The 21,145-nt window shown below is 40.0% G+C and overlaps 1 protein-coding gene across 2 annotated transcripts; it reads left to right on the top strand.

Annotated features, from left to right (window-relative positions):
* The first annotated feature begins 1,223 nt into the window (after positions 1 to 1,223).
* LOC307163257 (E3 ubiquitin-protein ligase RING2-A-like) lies at positions 1,224 to 20,365 on the top strand. 2 transcript variants are annotated; one of them, XM_079879278.1, is made up of 7 exons: positions 1,224 to 1,358; positions 1,839 to 1,933; positions 2,558 to 2,718; positions 2,854 to 3,069; positions 3,593 to 3,913; positions 18,604 to 18,814; positions 18,897 to 20,365. In XM_079879278.1, exons 2-7 carry the CDS (start codon positions 1,853 to 1,855, stop codon positions 19,044 to 19,046), a joined length of 1,140 nt encoding a protein of 379 aa, XP_079735404.1. In that variant the 5' UTR covers positions 1,224 to 1,358; positions 1,839 to 1,852; the 3' UTR covers positions 19,047 to 20,365. The 2 variants fall into 2 exon arrangements, with proteins under 2 accessions (XP_079735404.1, XP_079735403.1); XM_079879277.1 differs by having other exon boundaries at positions 1,304 to 1,358; positions 1,824 to 1,933; positions 18,897 to 19,166.
* The last annotated feature ends 780 nt before the right edge of the window (positions 20,366 to 21,145 follow it).

Below are 21,145 nucleotides of genomic sequence, written 5' to 3' on the forward strand. Positions count from 1 at the left end.
TTGTAGGTAAACAGTGCCTTTCTTCATCTAAATAGTATCTAAAAAGAGTCTGTTTCTTTGCCATATTGTCATGAAACTGGAGAGGAGACATGGAGGAAAACGTACGCTTTATTGACAGGTTGATGACGTTCTGGAAGATCTTCCGACAGGTGAGTGGTTAGTATAAGCAGTTCAGATAAAAGTCACACTTAACTGACAATCTTTTATACCTTGCAAGGTTGATGGCAAGAATGATGAAGATAAGAGGTCCAAGGAAACAAGTATCTGGAGGAGGGCGAAGAAGGTAGCCATCAGCAGGTGAGTGCATAGGTAAGTAACTCTTGTGTAGAAACTGACAAAACCAGACAATGAGTGCAGTGAACTGTAGAGTGCAGTGAACTGCAGTGAACAATGGGTGCTTATATGTGGCGCTTGACTATGATATGACAAGTGTGGAGATTTAATACTCGGGTGATTGGGAACGAGTGTGTGGAGCTGAAAGACCTAGTGCTTGTGGATGTGTTGGTTGAATCTGTGACACATATGTAATTTCTTACTGGAAAGGGCTTGCAAGTGACATTCCTTGGAAGAAAGTTTGGGCGTTACCTCACAAATATCTGATATGAGAGAAATGACCTTTTAGCTAATTTGTTGGTTTTACCCAGATGCTCTCTCAAAAGACTGAAGAATTATATTAACACCATCTGTTCTTTCTGTTTAGAGAAACCTGAAACGCTATATTTATTTTGGAATTGTTCTCAATTTTGTTCTTACATTTTGGTGTGACATTTGTGATTTTATCAAATGTTATGTGAATCCTAATTTTGAATTTACATATAGAAATGTAGGCTAATGTTTGTTTATTTATGAATGGGAAAAGAATAAATATAATATATAATAAACCAGATTTTTATGTTATTCATATATCAAATTCACAAATGTAAATGTTCTAAATGAAAACCTTTTTTTTTTTTTTTTTTTAAGATTTAAACTTGAGATGAAAATGAATTTTGAATCTATTGAGTTTTCTAAAAAAAAAACTTGCTATTAGAACAGTGACGTTTTTAAGGACTGAAAGACTGAAGGACCCTGGAGTATTGTTATGGTATGACAATGATGACAATTGTTGTTACTGTTCTTTCAAGCATTTAATAATAATAATAATAATAATAAAAAGAAAAGAACAAAAGAAGAAAGAAAGAAACATGTGTGCGCAGTACTGTAATTCACCGCTAGAGGGAATCGGGCAGGAAGTGAGAGGTGATTCCGAAGATAAAAACATCCGGTATTAGGATGTTAGAATATTAGGAGGTTTTTCTCGCGTGTTCTGAAAAAGTTCAGCAGCAGATGACATTCTGACCGCACACAGACATTTGAGGGTGAGTGTCAGTTTTCGTTAGATCTTCATCATCTCTTACTGTCAATTAAACTAACATAAAAGTACCGAAAAGTACTATAGTATTACCATGTTTCTAAGACATGGTACTGTGGTAGTTAACGTTACATTGGGGCATCATGTAAATACCAATGTTGGTATCATTCAGTGGTATTATCATTTATCGTTCAAACCGTAAATCTACCTAATTATAGTTCATTTGTTTATGTTATAAATTTTAAAATAAAGCAGGAAACAACAACACAAGATTTTTTTTGTAGGAGAAAATTATTTCGTAATAAAGATTGTTTCATCGAATCAGTCCAGGAAGTTTGTCTTATGTGTGCATGTTTTGTTTCAAACGGGTTACATTTCATTTTGTTAATATTCTAAAATAACCATTTGAATGATGATGTTCTTAAACTGGCAGTAATAGCCTATGAAGTTTGCATGGGTTGTGCGTGTAAAGTGTGTTCTGTTTCAGTTGTCAGTGAAGTCATGATGGCGAATCCAGTTAGTGTTCAGACTCTGAGTAAGACATGGGAACTGAGTCTATATGAACTCCACCGAACGCCACAGGTACACACACAATGACTCACACAATTATAAGTTTATAATAGGAAAGATCCACCCAACTTTTTTTGGAGGTGCATAGGCAAGTAACGTTATGGTTTTGCAATACTAATCAAAGAATAAAAGGGACATTAAAAATGGTCAGACAACCTCCATTGGACCATTTGAGATTAACCCTTATGGATGTTGTTCAAAGCCCCATTCACAGTCGTTGCATGTCGCTAGTTGTTGTACTGTCATTAGGCATTCATAGTTCTACCTGCAGTTTGCAATCTTAGCCATATTATTCGATGTGTCATTTGTTAATGATGCTTCAAATGTGTTTAGAGATGTGAAATTTAATTTCTATTTCTCTGACTCTTCTTGACTACAGTACATTTCCATCACAGTCTCCATTTCCATAAAGTTAAAAGTGCCGTCAGTTTCTACGTCAATAATAGCAGCAGCAAACGAAATAATGGTGATTAATAAATCAATTTCCCAATCATTCACACTGGTCCTTTCATCCTAGTGCCCCTATATATTCCTGAAACATAGAGATGAATTAGAGTTTGATGCACACTTTTAATTTTCAGTTTTTATTGTTTATAGAAGTTATAGTAAGTTCCACCCATGTATGGATTGTTTCAGGAGGCGATCATGGACAGCACAGAGATTGCTGTGTCGCCCAGAAGCCTCCACAGTGAGCTTATGTGTCCCATCTGTCTGGACATGCTAAAAAACACCATGACCACCAAAGAGTGTCTGCATCGTTTCTGCTCCGAGTGCATCGTCACCGCACTTCGATCAGGGTAAGACTACATTTTCTGATCGAACGCTTTTTCTTTTACATTTAAGAATGATCAGATCATCTGCCATTTTTTGGTTCTTTCAATTAATCAGATATTTTTTGCTCAGTTTTGCCCTTTAATTATTTTCCGCTGCAGAAATAAAGAATGTCCGACCTGCAGGAAGAAGCTTGTGTCCAAGCGTTCACTACGTGCTGACCCAAATTTTGATGCCCTGATCTCTAAGATGTACCCTAGCCGTGATGAGTATGAGGCCCATCAGGACAAAGTTCTGGAGCAGCTCAGTCGACTGCACAACAAAGAGGCACTCAACAGCAGCATCGAGCAGGGACTGCGCATGCAGGCCAGACACAGGTCACAGCACAGCTAGGAGTGCATATGCATGTCAACAAAGAAATAGTGCCTCAAAAATGACAATTCTCTCATTATTTATATACATTCACGTTGAACACTGAATAAAAATCTTGAGCAATTTTCATGCAGCACTTTCTATTATAGTGAAAGAAAAATGTGCACTGCTGCAACAGGTTGAATGTTAATGGTAACATCAAACTTAATTGGTTCTGGCATCTAAAGACTTGGCATATAGTGCACAAGTTTTGTATACTACTAATGGTACTTTTGGTTGGTATCTCCCCATCTATAGTATATAGTATGTATATAGACTGTTTATCCGTAAGTGTTCATATCATTTTATTTCATTTTACCTTAGCTGCACTAATGTTTGCCAAGGGTTTTCATGACTATTTTCCACCTTCTCACGGAGACTTAGTTAAATAGGAGTACTGTACTTTTAAGATATTTTATTTATATATCTGAAATGAGTAACAAAGTTTGCATGTTGGATAAACAGAGTGCATTTCCTCCCTTTTTTTAGAGCTCAGCGTGTCCGTAAGCTGCATCCAGAGAGTGAAAACACTACCTTTAGCGGTGGTGAAGACAACGGTGACACTCGTTCACACGTCTCGCACGACTCCGCGCCTTCACACCATACCTCTGCCCCTGCAAGCTACGCTCCAGAGGCCGGACCGAGTTGCAGTAAAAAGCAGCAAATGTCTGATGATTCTGGACCTGAGGCTTTTGGAGAGAGTCATACACCTCCTGGACAACTGCCAGGCCATGGGCTGAGCTCAGAAATTGAACTTATATTTTGCCCACATCCCCTGCTGGTCAACAACCAACAGTACAGCCAGACAAGGTATAAGGAAAATGAGTGACTGAGGGTATATGGGCAATTTTTTAGTGAGAGGACAATTTTACATGATAAATTTTAACAGCATAGTAATGTAGAAATATTACATTTGCCATAATTTTTATATTTTACCTACGTCACCTCCTCACATACTCAGACTTCCACTTTAAGGCCAGGAAGAGATCTTTCTCCTGGGACATGTTAGTAAATGTTTTAAGCTTCTCGTCGGGGTCCAAATCACCCTGTCTGGATTTATTTTGCGATAGCAACTGGCGGGATGTTAATTATTACACTTATTACATGGCTACTGCAATGTAAGTAAATAATTGGACAAAATATTGATTTGAGCTAAAATATTTGATTTTTATATTTTATTTGCTCATTAAGCTCAACGTTTCTGCAAAGGAAAACTGTTCATAGTCAAGTCACCTTCATTATATTATTATATAATCATTATATAATGCTTTTTACAATACAGATTTTCAACTTTACAGTGATAATAGGAATAGTTTTGGCTGTACAGCAGCTCTAGAAGAAAGTCATTGTCTATCTTTAAAGGCACACAATGCAGTTTCCGTTTTTCTCAAACAGTGACCCCTAGAGTCGCTGTGGAGTACTTGTATTTAACATTACTGTTGTAAATACCACTCACGCAGAGCCGTCGTTTTCTTTTCCTTTACTCTTCCGACCGTGCTTTCTTTGTCAACTGCCATGATTCACGTCTGAAATGCGTGCTAGTGTCTTCCAAAGAGGCTATTTCATATGTTGTTTATGTATGTGACGTCGTGCCGTAAAGCAAGTCGTGATTCTCGCGAGATTTGTCGCGCGCCACCTCTCATACCTGCATTGCTGGTTTTGCCCCCCCCCCCCCCCCAACCTTCTTTGCTATTGGGATGATTCGCCCTACTACGAGTTTGTTTACCATCGAAATGATTTTGAAGTTGTTATATTAAGGTACACATCTTGCATAGTGTGCCTTTAAGCAAGTTTTTAATTGATTAATTTCCGTTGTAAAAATCATTAGTTATTAACTTAGCTTGCACAAAACCGTTTTCAACCGAAAACAGAAAACTTTTAATGCATTCTACTAGCTGTTCATTTACACGACGACAACGTTTTTGTGGCCTGAGAACGCAAACTTTGAAGTAGGTTTCAAAGTGCAAGTTTTAAAAAAAAATTTTGAAAGCAATTTTGAAAGTTTTCAAGTTTTGAGAGCAATACCTTCATCATCTCCGTGTAAACTTCAAAAACGTGAATCTGTGAAAACGGTGACGGCATGCACATGCTTATTACGTGTTTAGTTTATAGGCATGCGCATTTGAATGCGTATGTGCTACAGCACGTAGTCTTTCTTTACAAAGTGACATTGCCAATTAATTGTCTGGCATGCATAATACAGTGTTTTTAGTCGTTACCGCGGATGCGTGTGAACAGGAATCATTTTCATAATGTTTTCATTTGTACAGAGGACTTTTTTTATGTTGATGAGGCCTTCGCAGGGGATAGTCTAGTTAACATGGTCTCTGCTGACACTTCAGGGCTGCGTTGTGGTCGTGTCTAGGCGCAGGCTTCATCTGATCTGGATATGGCCCGGAACCGGCTGAGTATGGTAAACCTCAGGATAAACGGAGAGACTAATATTAGTGCAGATGCCATTCTTCTTATGATGTAACGAGTGCATCAGGTGTTATGAGAAGTGTTCCCGGTTCCCGCTGACAGCCTAATAATCATTTTACATGATTTGAATTATATAAATAAAAAAATAAATAAAAAAATTATAGAGCTAAACCATTTAATGCTTTGTAAGTAATTAGCAAGATTTTGAAATGTATACAATGTTTAATAGGGAGCCAAAGCAGTGTTGACAGAACGTTTCGGTTACATATGTAACCTTTGTTCCCTGAGTAGGGAACGAGAGACTGCGTATATCGCTATGGGAACACCTTTGGTGTGGACGAATGTCTGAAGCCCTTATACCATCACGCCAATTTGATTGGCCAATAGCGATTAGCACCACTCTAAGAATACGTCACGTATGCTTCATATTAGGGATGTAACGGTACCAAAATTCCAGTAGTCGGTACCGATACCATTAAAATTTTACGGTTCTCGGTACCAATTTCGGTACCACAGCAAAATCTGTTGGAACTATTTTTCTATTTTATTTAACTATTTGAAAAAAATATTAAATTCAATTCAATTACTTAGCCTACTATTTATGACGGTAATCATAAGTAAATTATACATATAAGCACTGAAGGCTACATGCTGTTTAAACGTAAATATTACTTATTAAAAAAAAGTGAAACATAAGCAACTTTCAAATGCACACAGTAGTAGTAGTAGTAGTAGTAGTAGTAGTAGTAGTAGTAGTAGTAGTAGTAGTAGTAGTAGTAGTAGTAGTAGTAGTAGTAGTAGTAGTAGTAGTAGTAGTAGTAGTAGTAGTAGTAGTAGTAGTAGTAGTAGTAGTAGTAGTAGTAGTAGTAGTAGTAGTAGTAGTAGTAGTAGTAGTAGTAGTAGTAGTAGTAGTAGTAGTAGTAGTAGTAGTAGTAGTAGTAGTAGTAGTAGTAGTAGTAGTAGTAGTAGTAGTAGTAGTAGTAGTAGTAGTAGTAGTAGTAGTAGTAGTAGTAGTAGTAGTAGTAGTAGTAGTAGTAGTAGTAGTAGTAGTAGTAGTAGTAGTAGTAGTAGTAGTAGTAGTAGTAGTAGTAGTAGTAGTAGTAGTAGTAGTAGTAGTAGTAGTAGTAGTAGTAGTAGTAGTAGTAGTAGTAGTAGTAGTAGTAGTAGTAGTAGTAGTAGTAGTAGTAGTAGTAGTAGTAGTAGTAGTAGTAGTAGTAGTAGTAGTAGTAGTAGTAGTAGTAGTAGTAGTAGTAGTAGTAGTAGTAGTAGTAGTAGTAGTAGTAGTAGTAGTAGTAGTAGTAGTAGTAGTAGTAGTAGTAGTAGTAGTAGTAGTAGTAGTAGTAGTAGTAGTAGTAGTAGTAGTAGTAGTAGTAGTAGTAGTAGTAGTAGTAGTAGTAGTAGTAGTAGTAGTAGTAGTAGTAGTAGTAGTAGTAGTAGTAGTAGTAGTAGTAGTAGTAGTAGTAGTAGTAGTAGTAAAATCTACTGTACAGTAGCCTAATATAATTATTTCTGTCAATTACTTCAAGTTAAACCGGACTTTTATTTTGACGGGTTGCCATGAAGACCTTTTAGTTTCTGTGTGTATGATATGACGATGTTTTTTCTCAAATGAAACGGTAAAATGCTCATGAAGTGACTCTCAGAGTGGCTCTGGAGATGAATTTCATCATGTCATCATATCGTGAGGCAGCAGAGACTGAAAACAGCGCGAGCGTCACTCGTGCGTCTGTGTGTGTGTGTGAGGTAAATGAAACCGCGCGTCTGCGCCATTCATTCACACAGAGACAAGCAGAACATGCAGGGTTAATATTTAAAATAGTCTTTTTGCGGTTTAATATTCACAGACACTATATATATATATATATATATATAGGCTACAGACAGTGATCCTAGTAAAAAAGTTACTCTGGAGCCCCGCACTTAGATAAACACGGGGCGACTGAAAGCAGCTGCCTATTACTGGGTGACGAATATACCCGGTACTCGGTACTACCGGTACTACAGAAATGCTGTTATCGTCACATTTTAAAAATTTCAGTACCGACTTGGTACCGAAGTACCGGTACTTTTGACAACACTACTTCATATTAGTGTGGTGCACGCTATTTCCTCAGATACCAAGATGAAGGAAGCACTATTCAAGTATGGGAAGGCAGGGATAGCAGTGTCTCGTTCCCTACTCCGGGAACAAAGGTTACATACGTAACCGAGATGTTCCCTTTCATAGGTCTCTCAACACTGCGAATATCGCTATGGGAACAATTTATACCATAACGCCTTCACATACCTGAGAATAGCTGGAAGACCGTGGAAAGCATCCGCTCAAGCAGATAAGACCTGGGAGCTGGGAGCCATCTTCACATCCAGACCGTAGAACTTGATAAAAGTGTTCGGAGAGGACCATCCTGCCGCAACACAAATATCCTCCAAAGAAGAGCCCCTAAAAAGAGCTTGAGAAGAAGCCATTCCTCTAGTGGAATGGGCACGCCCACCTAGAGGCAAAGCCAAACAATAAACACACAATAAATTGCTCCGATCTACGCCGCTGGGCTGAGCAGTCGACATAGACCTTCAGTGCCTTGACCGGGCAGAGGCCGAGAGGCCGTGTATCACTCCCAGTTTCCGAATCAGGAGGGGAAAAAGCCTCCAGAACCACCTGCTGGGAACGAAAAGGGGTTTACATAACCTTAGGAACGTATCCTGGCCTGAGACTTTAACCAGCCTGCAGGGCAAAGTCCATACAGGAAGAGCTGACAGAAAGAGCCTGCAGGTCCCCTATTCTCTTAAGAGAGGAAAGGGCCACCAAAAGAACTGTCTTAAAGTCCCCGTGAACCGGAAGTTGCAAACGACTTTTCTCCAGTGTTGTGACGTATTTCCAAGTGAAACGGAATATTGAACAAGAGGGCAGGGTTTTACTTTAGCGCTCCTCCTCTCCATCTCTCGCTCATAGCAGACTAACGGTTTGAGGGGAGTGGTTAAGCGTTTTCAACCCAAGCCGTCAAACTGACGTCAACATGTCTTTTCTTCTTCATCTGTATTTGTCTGACCCTGCTGACCCAATGAGCATTTCACTGTCCAATGGTCATTTCTTAACTGCAATTTCTGGTATTGCATTAGTTTCGCATGCTTCTCATGGGCATTTAATAATTTTTGAATTTCAGTCTGAGTTAAATCTCTTTAAATCTGTAAAAGAAAACGTTCCTAATAATTATGCACACCTGAATATAAGGCGCTTTTCATTTTCAGCCTCCATGAACAATTATATATCACTTTTAAATGATTAAATACAAAATTAATAGTAGTTATTAAGATTAATGTGGTTTGGAATTGGTAAAATGTGCCTGGAAAAAAAATATGATCAGAAAAACCACGTGCCTAATAATTCTGCACGCAGTGTATAAGCATACAGACACCTCGTAGAGGGGGGCCTAGAATTAAGGATAGTATCTGTAATCTTAGCCGAGAGTCCAGAATACATTAGCGCACGCCAATTAGGGGCCAAACCCACAGCTTTCATAGATCCGGACTGGGATTAGGGCTGTGGCGGTAAACTTGACAACTGCACCACTGCACCACTGCAGTTGCAAAACGCCACCGCGGTGGCTGAGTAGCACCGGCGATGGTCCGCCAAAACAAATTTTTTGTAGGTGAATGCTGTTTTACATGTATATTATGACACAAGTGAAGCACAAAGCTTTGTTTACAAAATAAATAATAGGTTAGCAATTAAATGTTACATCGCAGCCATGGAAACATTGGGATTCATAACGAATGAGAGAGTTGTGCGTGAGCCCATAAATTTAAGCTTTGTCGGCTTTGAATTCTGGTTTGCGATCTGGTCACCTGATTATCAGCGAATTTAACAATATTCCATTAGTTATTCCATATAGAAAGCTTGAATTGTCTACTTTTAAACAAAACAATTCAAAATGAAAAGAAACTGACTAGCCTACTCTCTGCTTATGTAGGCTAATCCATATGAAATGTGCATTTCTCTCTATAGGCGCGTTCACTGCGAAGATGACGAGTCAGCATCGTCAACTTAATCTTTGCAGCCAACACTGACAAAGAAAACACTAGTTTATTGATAAACGATTAATGTCTCCTTGCTATATTTGACACATTCATAATCATTATTTTTGCAGTTCTTTGTGACAGCTGTTATGTGCGTTATTGGCAGCGTCACCCTCTGGTTACATGAACGCGTCACCACTGCATCAGCACCAAAAACATGGAGATTTTATTTTAGAGAACAATCGCACAACCTATGCGATATTCTATAATTAAATAAACTAATTGAATATTCAACAATCGTGACTCATCCCTGCATTGAATCTCTTGTTTCTTTTCCCAAATCTTCACTCACGTCTCACCCATTTTCTAAGGGGATTATAAACGTTTCTTCATTGGTTCGCTTTTAATTAGGCCTATTATATTCGCATTCTTTACTGTGGTAAAGTAGAAAAACGCTGTAGGACGGATAGCCTACATTTTTACTTGCACGTCAAAAATTATTTTTAACACAGTTTGTGCTTGTTATTAGACATCGTAAGGTGCGTCAAATTTATTTGTAGGCTAAACCGTACGTGTTTCACACGCGCAGGTGGTTTTAGTTTCGCTCTCTCTGGCAGCGCTCTCTCCCACATTCCTCTCAAAGTGCAGAGCGGTAGGCTTATCACGCATCTTTGTGTGGAAATTAAAAAAAAAAGTAAAAAAAAAAATATTTGAAATATTTTTTAAAAAAAATTGATTTCACTTTATTATATTTTTCAAATTGATTTCACTTTATTATATTATTTAAGTTACCATTATTTACTGATATTTATTTCAATGCATTACATGCTTTAGTGTGTCGTTTCTTTGACGGAATTGCTCAAATACACACTTTTTTTTTTTTTTTTTTTTTAAATAACCCCCCAACCACCGCACCACCGCCGGTTGTTGGTTAATTACCACCGTGGTGGTAAAAAAAACCTGCCACCATCACAGCCCTAACTGGGATGCCAAATCGTACCCTGGGCCTGAGTCAACAGGTCTGATTTTAGGGTAACCTCCCACGGAGGGCTGACTAACAGACAGACCATGTCTGATAACCATATCGAAGTGGGCCAAAACGGGGCCACCAGCAACAAATGTCTCACTTTGACTTTTACTCTGAGGAGGACTGCTGAGTGTAATCGAAATGGTGGTAATGCACAAAGCCTGGCCCTGGGCCACTCCTGAGCCAGAGCATCCAGTCCCAGAGGCAAAGGAGGAGACGGGGAGAACCAGAGTGGGGCAGTGTGTAGTCATGTTTGACGCAAACAAATCTACCTCTGCTCGGCCAAACAGCTACCATATGAGGCTCACCACTTGAGGGTGCAACCTCCATTCCCCCGGTTCCAAGCCCTGCCTTGAAAGCAGGTCTACTCCCAGGTTCAGATGGCCTGGAATGTGAACCGCCCTGACCGACAGAAACTTGGTCTGCGCCCAATGGAGGACACGCTTTGCCAACCTATACAGGGGATGTGAGTGTAGACCTCCTTGGCAATTCAGGTACGAAACTACAGTCATGTTGTCCGTCCTGACCAATAGGAGTACCCCTTCAGACAGGGTGAGTTTGAGTGCCAGAAACACTGCTAGCAGTTCCGAAGGATTTATGTGCCACCCGCAATGTTCCTCTTCCCAGACTCCAGAAATTGGGCGACCTTGATAGACTGCCCGCCAGCCTGTGAGGAATGCGTCTGTTGTGATCGTCTTGCAATGACAACACGCCCCCAGCTGGACTCCTCTGTAAAGGAGTGAAAGTCTCGACCACGGATGCAGAGCATAAAAGCCTCTGCGGGTGATCATTACTCTGCAAAACGGGTGGCAATGGGGTGTGATCCCTTGATTTTTGATCCACCACTGGAACGGTCGCATGTGGAGCAGGCCAAACTGAACCACAGGGGACGCTGCTGCCATAAGACCCATCAGTCTGCGGCACAAACCCACCTGGACTCGACATCCTGTCCTGAATTGACTCAGACAGTACTGCAATGACTGAACACGTGCAGGAGACGGCATCGTGTGAGAGTCTAGTTTTATGCCCAGAAAAGTTGTGTGTTGACGTGGCAGCAACACACTCTTCTGAAAGTTTATGCGTAAACCCAAGCTCCTCAAATGACTGAGTACCAAGTAGGAGCTGTCAAAATTGCTCAAAAATTATGTTTGAATATTCCTTATAAAAAAACACACATATATTTGAACTATTCGAACATCTGGTTGCGCATTTTGTCAATAACAGGACAAATTAATTCAAAGAGACATAACTACTTGTATAGGTAGTTTAAGTTTAAACATATTTGACAACGTATTACCTACACAAAAACAAGTAAATCAACTAATGGCCAAGACCGCAGATCTCACTCTCGCTCGCTCACTCGCACACGCAGGCACTCTTTCTCTCTCTCGCCCTCACCCTCACGCTCTCAGCGCATAACGGTTTAAATGAACAACAACAATAAACAAATGTTGAGCGCTGATCAAGAGTTTTGTGCAAGCAATTTAAGGTCGCGACTCTTGTCCCAAATATAGCAGGCTTCATTGAGTGATTGAAACAAATATTATTAACATTAATTGAAATTTTACAGTATATAGAACCGACATTGAACGCTCCGAGCGAGCTGTGCTGTGGTAAACATGGAACTTTTCCTTGACATGAAACGGTAAATAACTGTTCCACGGCTAGGGATACGGTACCTTGGTTCTATTGTTTGACAGAACTCCCTGAAGCCTGCCCCATCCACGACACTGATCGGTCTCATGTCCTTACAAATGAACAAAATTAATTTCTGCGTGATGGCCTCTTGTCGTGTTGCAGACAAAGAGCTTGTGGCGGGCGGTGCAAAATAAGTGTCAAGACGTGGCTGTTTAGCTGGAGTTCCACACATTATGCCATGCTCATTTGGGTGCACATTTTCGAGATGTGACCATGTTGCTAGTGGTCGAATGGTATGCTAACTGTATCTTACATAGCTTGCATACTACTTTATCTCGCGGCTCCACAATTTTACCTTCTACCAACCAAAATCCAAAGTACTTCCAGACATGGCTTTTTAGATTTTGGGGGGTTAAAATCACTTTCTCTGCTGTGGTCGAGTTGGACTCTGCACTTTCTGCCATCTTCCATGTAAGTCAACTTTCAGCAGTGACGTTGTGCCAGATAGTGCGACTCCTGTGACCTGTCCCTGACCCCTCAGGCAGCGCACCCACTCGCAAAGCAGACAGCCGCGCCTCTGCTACCGCGGGCGTGTTTTTTCCACATTCGAATATTAATTTTCACCTTCGAAATTCTGTTTTTTCAAACTATTCTAATATATATTCGAATTTAGAATATTCGTTGACAGCCCTAGTACCAAGTTTCGATGTACTTTTGCCAAGTCCTGAGATTAAGCTAATATCAGCCAATCGTCCAGGTAAAGATTCAGACGCCCTGGAGCTGCGTCCATACATTTTGTGAACGTTCGAGGAGCCAGAGCTATTCTGGGCCCGTCTTAGGGCCCCAGTCTCTGCGAGGGGGCTCCATAGGCGTTGGTTTACTTCGCTGTGCCTCACGGGGGCACTGCAGGGAAGACGAGCACGAACAGGAGACCACCACGAGTAGGTGGTTGTCGCTCTCCCTATGCCTACGTGGAATAAGCTAGAGGAAAACAGCAGATTGCTCTTTCGCTGATCGAAATTTTTCCACCACAGCGGTCACAGACTCGCCAAATAGACCGTCCTTGGACATGGGGGCATCCAACAGGAAGGTCTTATCTCTTTCTTTGATGTCAGTAAGAGTGAGCCAAAGGTGGCGCTCTACAGACACCATACCCATTGACCGGCTTACTGCTCGGGCAGCGTGCTTGGTAACTCTAAGCGCCAAGTCAGTGGCCCGTCTCAGCTCTTTAACAGCCTCTGGAGTCAGGCCTTCTCCCTAGTATTTTTGACAGAAAAGGTAGATTCGAGAATGGCCTGTAATTGACTAATTCTGTAGGATCAAGTTAAGTTTTTTTTAATAAGCGGTTTAATAATAGTCAGCTTAAAAGTTTTCGGTATGTGTTCTAATGACAAAGGTCCTCTTCTGAATATCATTAATTCCTCTATGACCTCTGGAAGAATCTCTTTCAGTAGCTTAGTCGGTATAGGGTCTAACATACAGTGAGGAAAATAAGTATTTGAACACCCTGCTATTTTGCAAGTTCTCCCACTTGGAAATCATGGAGGGGTCTGAAATTGTCATCGTAGGTGCATGTCCACTGTGAGAGACATAATCAAAAAAAAAAAAAAATCCAGAAATCACAATATATGATTTTATTTGTATGATACAGCTGCAAATAAGTATTTGAACACCTGTCTATCAGCTAGAATTCTGACCCTCAAAGACCTGTTAGTCTGCCTTTAAAATGTCCACCTCCACTCCATTTATTATCCTAAATTAGATGCACCTGTTTGAGGTCGTTAGCTGCATAAAGACACCTGTCCACCCCATACAATCAGTAAGAATCCAACTACTAACATGGCCAAGACCAAAGAGCTGTCCAAAGACACTAGAGACAAAATTGTACATCTCCACAAGGCTGGAAAGGGCTACGGGGAAATTGCCAAGCAGCTTGGTGAAAAAAGGTCCACTGTTGGAGCAATCATTAGAAAATGGAAGAAGCTAAACATGACTGTCAATCTCCCTCGGACTGGGCTCCATGCAAGATCTCACCTCGTGGGGTCTCAATTATCCTAAGAAAGGTGAGAAATCAGCCCAGAACTACACGGGAGGAGCTGGTCAATGACCTGAAAAGAGCTGGGACCACCGTTTCCAAGGTTACTGTTGGTAATACACTAAGACGTCATGGTTTGAAATCATGCATGGCACGGAAGGTTCCCCTGCTTAAACCAGCACATGTCAAGGCCCGTCTTAAGTTTGCCAATGACCATTTGGATGATCCAGAGGAGTCATGGGAGAAAGTCATGTGGTCAGATGAGACCAAAATAGAACTTTTTGGTCATAATTCCACTAAACATGTTTGGAGGAAGAAGAATGATGAGTACCATCCCAAGAACACCATCCCTACTGTGAAGCATGGGGGTGGTAGCATCATGCTTTGGGGGTGTTTTTCTGCACATGGGACAGGGCGACTGCACTGTATTAAGGAGAGGATGACCGGGGCCATGTATTGCAAGATTTTGGGGAACAACCTCCTTCCCTCAGTTAGAGCATTAAAGATGGGTCGAGGCTGGGTCTTCCAACATGACAATGACCCGAAGCGCACAGCCAGGATAACCAAGGAGTGGCTCTGTAAGAAGCATATCAAGGTTCTGGCGTGGCCTAGCCAGTCTCCATACCTAAACCCAATAGAGAATCTTTGGAGGGAGCTCAAACTCCATGTTTCTCAGCGACAGCCCAGAAACCTGACTGATCTAGAGAAGATCTGTGTGGAGGAGTGGGCCAAAATCCCTCCTGCAGTGTGTGCAAACCTGGTGAAAAACTACAGGAAACGTTTGACCTCTGTAATTGCAAACAAAGGCTACTGTACCAAATATTAACATTGATTTTCTCAGGTGTTCAAATACTTATTTGCAGCTGTATCATACAAATAAATAGTTAAAAATTCATACATTGTGATTTCTGGATTTTTTTTTTTTTAGATGATGTCTCTCACAGTGGACATGCACCTACGATGACAATTTCAAACCCCTCCATGATTTCTAAGTGGGAGAACTTGCAAAATAGCAGGGTGTTCAAATACTTATTTTCCTCACTGTTCATGTTGTTGATTTAGATGATTTAAAGAGTTTAGACAATTTTTCCTCACCTATAGCAATGAATAAATGGAAGTTTTCCTCTGGGACACTACAATGCACTGTCTGATGCGATGCTGTATTAGACAGTTGCATGGTTATAATTTTCTCTCTAATATTAACAATCTTGCTAGCAAAGAAGTTCATAAAGTCATTACTGCTGTGCTGTTTGGAAACGTCTGGGGTTGAAGCTTTATTTCTCGTTAATTTAGCCACTGTATCAAATAAATACCTAGGGTTGTGTTTATTTTCTTCTAAGAGGGTTGAAAAATAAGCAGATCTAGCCATTTTAAAGGCCTTTCTGTATGCAATAGTGCTGTCTTTCCACAAAATGTGGAAAACCTCTAGTTTTGTTTTCTTCCAGCTGCGCTCCAATTTTCGGGCTGCTCTCTATGGGGGCCCTGAGTGTGCTCATTGTACCACGCCCAACTGTCTAAAGTGTTGGAAAAGAGAGAGTCAATAGTTTCTGTTGGAACATGGAGTTCTTCTAAGCTATCTGGTATGAGGAGGAGATTAAACTGATCAGGAATATTATTTATAAAGCAGTCTTTAGGGGCAGAAGTGATAGTTTTTACTATATTTGTAACAGGGTGTTGGTTTTTTAGCCTTTACTGAATGGAGTATACTAGATAATGATCTGAGATGTCATCGCTCTGCTGCAGAATTTCAACGCCATCAACATTGATTCCATGTGACAACATTAGATCTAAAGTATGATTACGACAATGAGTGTGTCCTGACAGGTGTTGCCTAAAGCTGGGGACACTTAAAGGCGAACTCGGCAACTCTAGCGAACTCTAGTCACTTCTTCGCTGATTTTTCCTTTTGTTGTCCCATGTTTTCCCCACGAGCTCCCCCTACAGCTGTGGGGGGGCGTATATTTCACAACACGGTCGTAAAAAACTCACTTGCGGCGGCCTCCTCCCCCTCTCTACCGCTGCTCATGTGCGTTTGTTTTGATCGGAGCAAGCCAACTGTATCGTGTGGAGCTATGTCTACCGAGGTGGGTAATCTGGTAATACATCATACATGCGTGTGTGTTTATGTCGAATTGCCGTAAAGCAATTCGTGTTTCGCGCTCGTTCTCGCTTCTCACGAGACTTCCAATTTCTATCTTGCCGGGACAGTTGTCCCCAAGTTGCAAGGTTGGTTTTCCGCCTGGGAACGCTGGGGAGAGCGGGGAAAGTCACCAATATCACCATAACAGGTTGTTTAACCATCCAAATGATTTCTAGACAGTTTTAAGTTAAAAAAAGTTACCAAGTTCTCCTTTAACGACTGTCAGACCGATTATGAATGTAAATTGGTTGTTACGACTGATCATGCTCAAACGGACAGAGTTTGTTCCTTTTGCGCTCAGTCGGTGTTTAAAGTCATGTAGTGTGCGGTGTCTAAATATTCTAGTCTTAGAATTTAAGAGTAAGCTGTTGCCAGTCGTCCTCACAAAGATTTTATTAAATGTGTAATATTTGCAACTGGTGCCGGCGATTATGCTGAGAAGATGCTCTCCCTGTCTTCATTCATCAACTTGACCGTCAACATCATTCTTGTAATTTTATCAAACACATTAATTGTTGTAGGCTATTCAATTTGTTCTGCAGGTGGAAAAAAGTAAAAACAAAAATAAAATGGTATCTTATGTAGGCTATATAACTGCACTTCTGAATGTTAATTGAAATAGTCTAATGAATAAAAAAAAAAATCAAACTTGACATTTGTAAATAAAATAATTATATACACTTTTAAAATAATTATATACACTTTAATAATATCTAATATATTTGTGGAAATATAAGGAAATGCAGTTCCTTAAATATCTCTGCAGCTCTTCTGTCAAATGAAGTCATGCTTTCAGAGTTTCCAGTGTTGGCAGTCCTGTTAAATAGTTATGGGAGTGTTGTACATTTACTTTAGACTGATAAAAGGAAAATTAAAATATACAAATAACATTCTGAAAAAACAACAGTATTTTATTTTGTTTTAACCGGTAACTCTAGAAATGGAACGGAAAAATAGCCCAGCTTTTTTGCTCAGAACGAACCAATTAGTTTTTAATTCCTGATTTAAGAATAAAAGTCTACATTATTGTTTGATTATAGGTTTCAAAAGAATAGCTCTAGAAATGTTGTGATTAATGAAATTAATGAGGAAATGCATAATGAATTTTGTCTACTCAGGCGATAACAGCAAAAAGAAAACCAGTAGAAAAGAAAACCAATAGAACCAGTGTTGTTGGCAGGGTCTGCACAAATTGCACTGCAAATAAGTTGTGGCGGCTGTCTGTTGACATCCATGGTTTCGGTATAAGATCTTGCACAGTTGATTTTGGCAGAATGTCCCTTCGTGACTCACTAATCATTAAGTGTATTGTGTAGTGGACAGACTCAGTCGTTAGGTTTGTGCTCATCTCTGACTTTCAAAGAATAAAATCTGCTCCAGTCGATGGAAACAGTCTTTAAGTGTGTTGAGTTCAGTCTTAGAATGTTTCAGCTAGTCGTTAAGTGTGTCCCCGGCATAACTCCAATAGAGTTTAGAATGTCTCTAAATGCCAATCCCAATGCACGTTTTCCATTATGTAAGTGGATTCTAAAATCATCTATCTGCAGCCAGTACTAACTCTGATAGAAAATCAGTCTGTATGGTGGCCTGTATACAGTAGCCAGCACAAATGTCAAATGGGATTTATCACTTACACTAGATAGCATTACATAAAGGACCATCACATCAGAAGAATTATATTTGAAACTAGACTTCTTAAGTAATACTGAAGATATTACTATAAATTACAGCAACACCTCCCCCTTTGCCTTTCGGACGATGCTCGTGTTTTTAACTAATCTTGGGGGTAATCATAGCAAGCAGCTTTAAGTCTAGACAAAGTTCAAACAAGACAGACATTTTAGGGATAATGTAATGTACCTTATTACACAGCTTTTCACCACATGAATAATGATGGGGACATGAAATATTGATAACTGAGGCGAAGATGGCAGCAGCTGACTTCAAAATGTGATAAGAGAGAAAAGAAGCACTGGCCTCAAATAGCCATATGAATGTCATTATATAGTGTTGCTGTTGACAATAGTAATTATTAGGGAATACCTGACCTCAGAATGTCATGACTGACCAATCAGAACAAAATATTTCAGAGTGCTGTTTATTAACACATATTGAACATTGTTTTCTTTTTCTTTTTTTAAGTTGTTACTCCTAAAGCTTTATGGATGGAAATGTAATTATGTGAATTAACATATTGGGTGCTACATTCTCCTTTCTGTTGTCAGATATGTCAAAACCACAGCAAACGCCACTGTAGACCACCTCTCCAAATACCTGGCTCTCCGCATTGCTCTGGAGGAAAGTCAGAGTGACACGCAGGGGAACAGAAATATAGAGGGAGAGCCGGGAGCTGGCAACAGTAGTAGTAGTAGTCTGCAGGATGTCAGTGAAAAACAGTTTACTATCTACATCTGCACAGCACGAGGACAGTTCTCTGTGAGTCACACTGCCATCAGTACTCTAATTACAGAGAAATCAGAGTTTGGCTTGTCTTATCTTTATCATTTCTGTCTTTCAGACACTAAATGGCTCTTTGACTTTGGAGCTGGTGAATGAGAAGTTCTGGAAGGTCTGTAAGCCTCTGGAACTCTTCTATGCTCCTACACAAGACCAGAAGCAGCAGCAGGAGAATCAGACACCTCAACTAGGACATATGGATGTTATCTAAATTATCTTTAATCTAAAGGCGAATAACGGTCTCTTTATACAATTGTGACTAACTCTTGAGTTTAGAGACAGTTTATCAAGATCACCATAATCCTGCTGCACAGACACATGAACCTCCAGTCTAGACCAATGCTACTCAAACCTGTCCTGGGGACCCCCCTCCACTGCACATTTTGGATGTCTCTCTTAATGGACGCACCAATTTTGGGTTTTGCAGTCTCTACTAATGAGATGATGAGTTAAACCAGGCGTGAAATGAGGGAGAAATCTAAAATGTGCACTGGCGGAAGGTCCCCAGGACAGGTTTGAGAACCACTGGTCTAGTCAACTAGTCAGTCCACACCACTGAAGGACTGGAGAGATAGGCATGTAGATCAGTGTTGCCCACCCATTTTTTTCGCATGTACCATAACAAAGCAATTACCATAGACAAGGCAATAAACGTAAATTTTTAGAAACGAAGGGTTTGCTCCAATAGCTACACTTGTGGTCTTGGACACTTGAGAGTGTGTGCATGCAACAGGAACAACATGTGTAAGACTGTTTGAGGTATGAAAAATGCCAAAGCTCAGTGCCCTTAACACACACTAAATTCACACTCTCTCTAATATTGCATCGCAGCTGTATTTGAGGATAAGCGTATCCCATCATTTATCATCGTCAGAAACTCACATGGCCCAAAATTGTGATGTCAAGAAAAACTTTCCAGTGCAAGTTAAATAAATTAGATACTGCATATAATTTGGCATGTGTATTTTGTAAAATGTTTGCAACTGCTTTTCATAACTTAAATTAGAAGCACCACAATTTATAATCTTGTTACAAATTATCTTCCTCCAAACTTGAATCCACCAAAATCAAAATATGAAATGTAAATACAGCTTTGTAAAAACACACACACACACACACACACACACACACACACACACACACACACACACACACACACACACACACACACACACACACACACACACACACACACACACACACACACACACACACACACACACACACACACACACACACACACACACACACACACACACACACACACACACACACACAAACAAACAAACAAACAAACAAACAAACAAACACACAAACACACAAACATGCTATTGCCATTTTTTCACTATGATGTGTTACATTAGGGAATCAAAGTTCTACACACACTTGTGGTTTTCACACCCACTTGAACACTTAGGCCAAATACATGGAATACATCATGCAAGTAGACAAGTAGTGAAGTGCAAAGACCACAAGTGTTGGTAATAGGGCAGACCCTAAATTCAAGTAATTTGCAGCTGTTGTATGGTGGCATGTTATAGAGTCTCAGCTTATATTAGTGAAATACAGTATGTATAAAAGTTTATGAGTCGTCAAAAAAATACCTCTGAACTGTCTATACTGAAGGATCTGAGGATTCTTGGTAGCAACCTGTGTGTGTAGCCCAAAAGAGTGGCCATGCATTTGTATCATTTCATTTGTTTTTGTTCATTTATACTAATTTATCACATTTATTCATATAGTCATTTAACGATTTATATTCTCATTTTTACAATCACTTAATGTACTGCTTCCTGCTTTCCCCCTGCCTCTGGGGTTGATACAATGCAATATGTTCCGCCTCCTGTGCAGATGTAAGACAAAACAGCTTCTGATGGGATCTGGTAAAGATACTGGATCCAATATTCCCAGTGGATTGGGGCATTTTGACCATGTTTAGACCGCCTGCAAAAAAATATATTTTTTGCAAATCCAGATGGGTTTTTGAAAGTCTGAAAAAAAAAAAAAAAAAAAAAAAAAACCACACGAAATAAGATAATTTTTTTTTTTTCCAAACCTGATTCAAACCACATTTGGAGGTGGTTTGAAATGCGATGCAAATCAGATTATAAAAAAATTTTTTTACAGATGCGTTTCAGTTTGGGCACACTGGCTCCACGAATCGGATTTTCGGATTTCAAATGTTTTTTTGCGTCACTCTTAACGTGACACAACGATAACGTCAAAACCTGTGACAGACACACTGCACGTGACTACAGCACGGAACATCACTATGGGTGTTTCTCAAATGGAAGCCTGCATCCTACTGAG

This window comes from Squalius cephalus (assembly GCF_949319135.1).
Source record: "Squalius cephalus genome assembly, chromosome: 8".
NCBI classification, from domain to species: Eukaryota; Metazoa; Chordata; class Actinopteri; order Cypriniformes; family Leuciscidae; genus Squalius; species Squalius cephalus.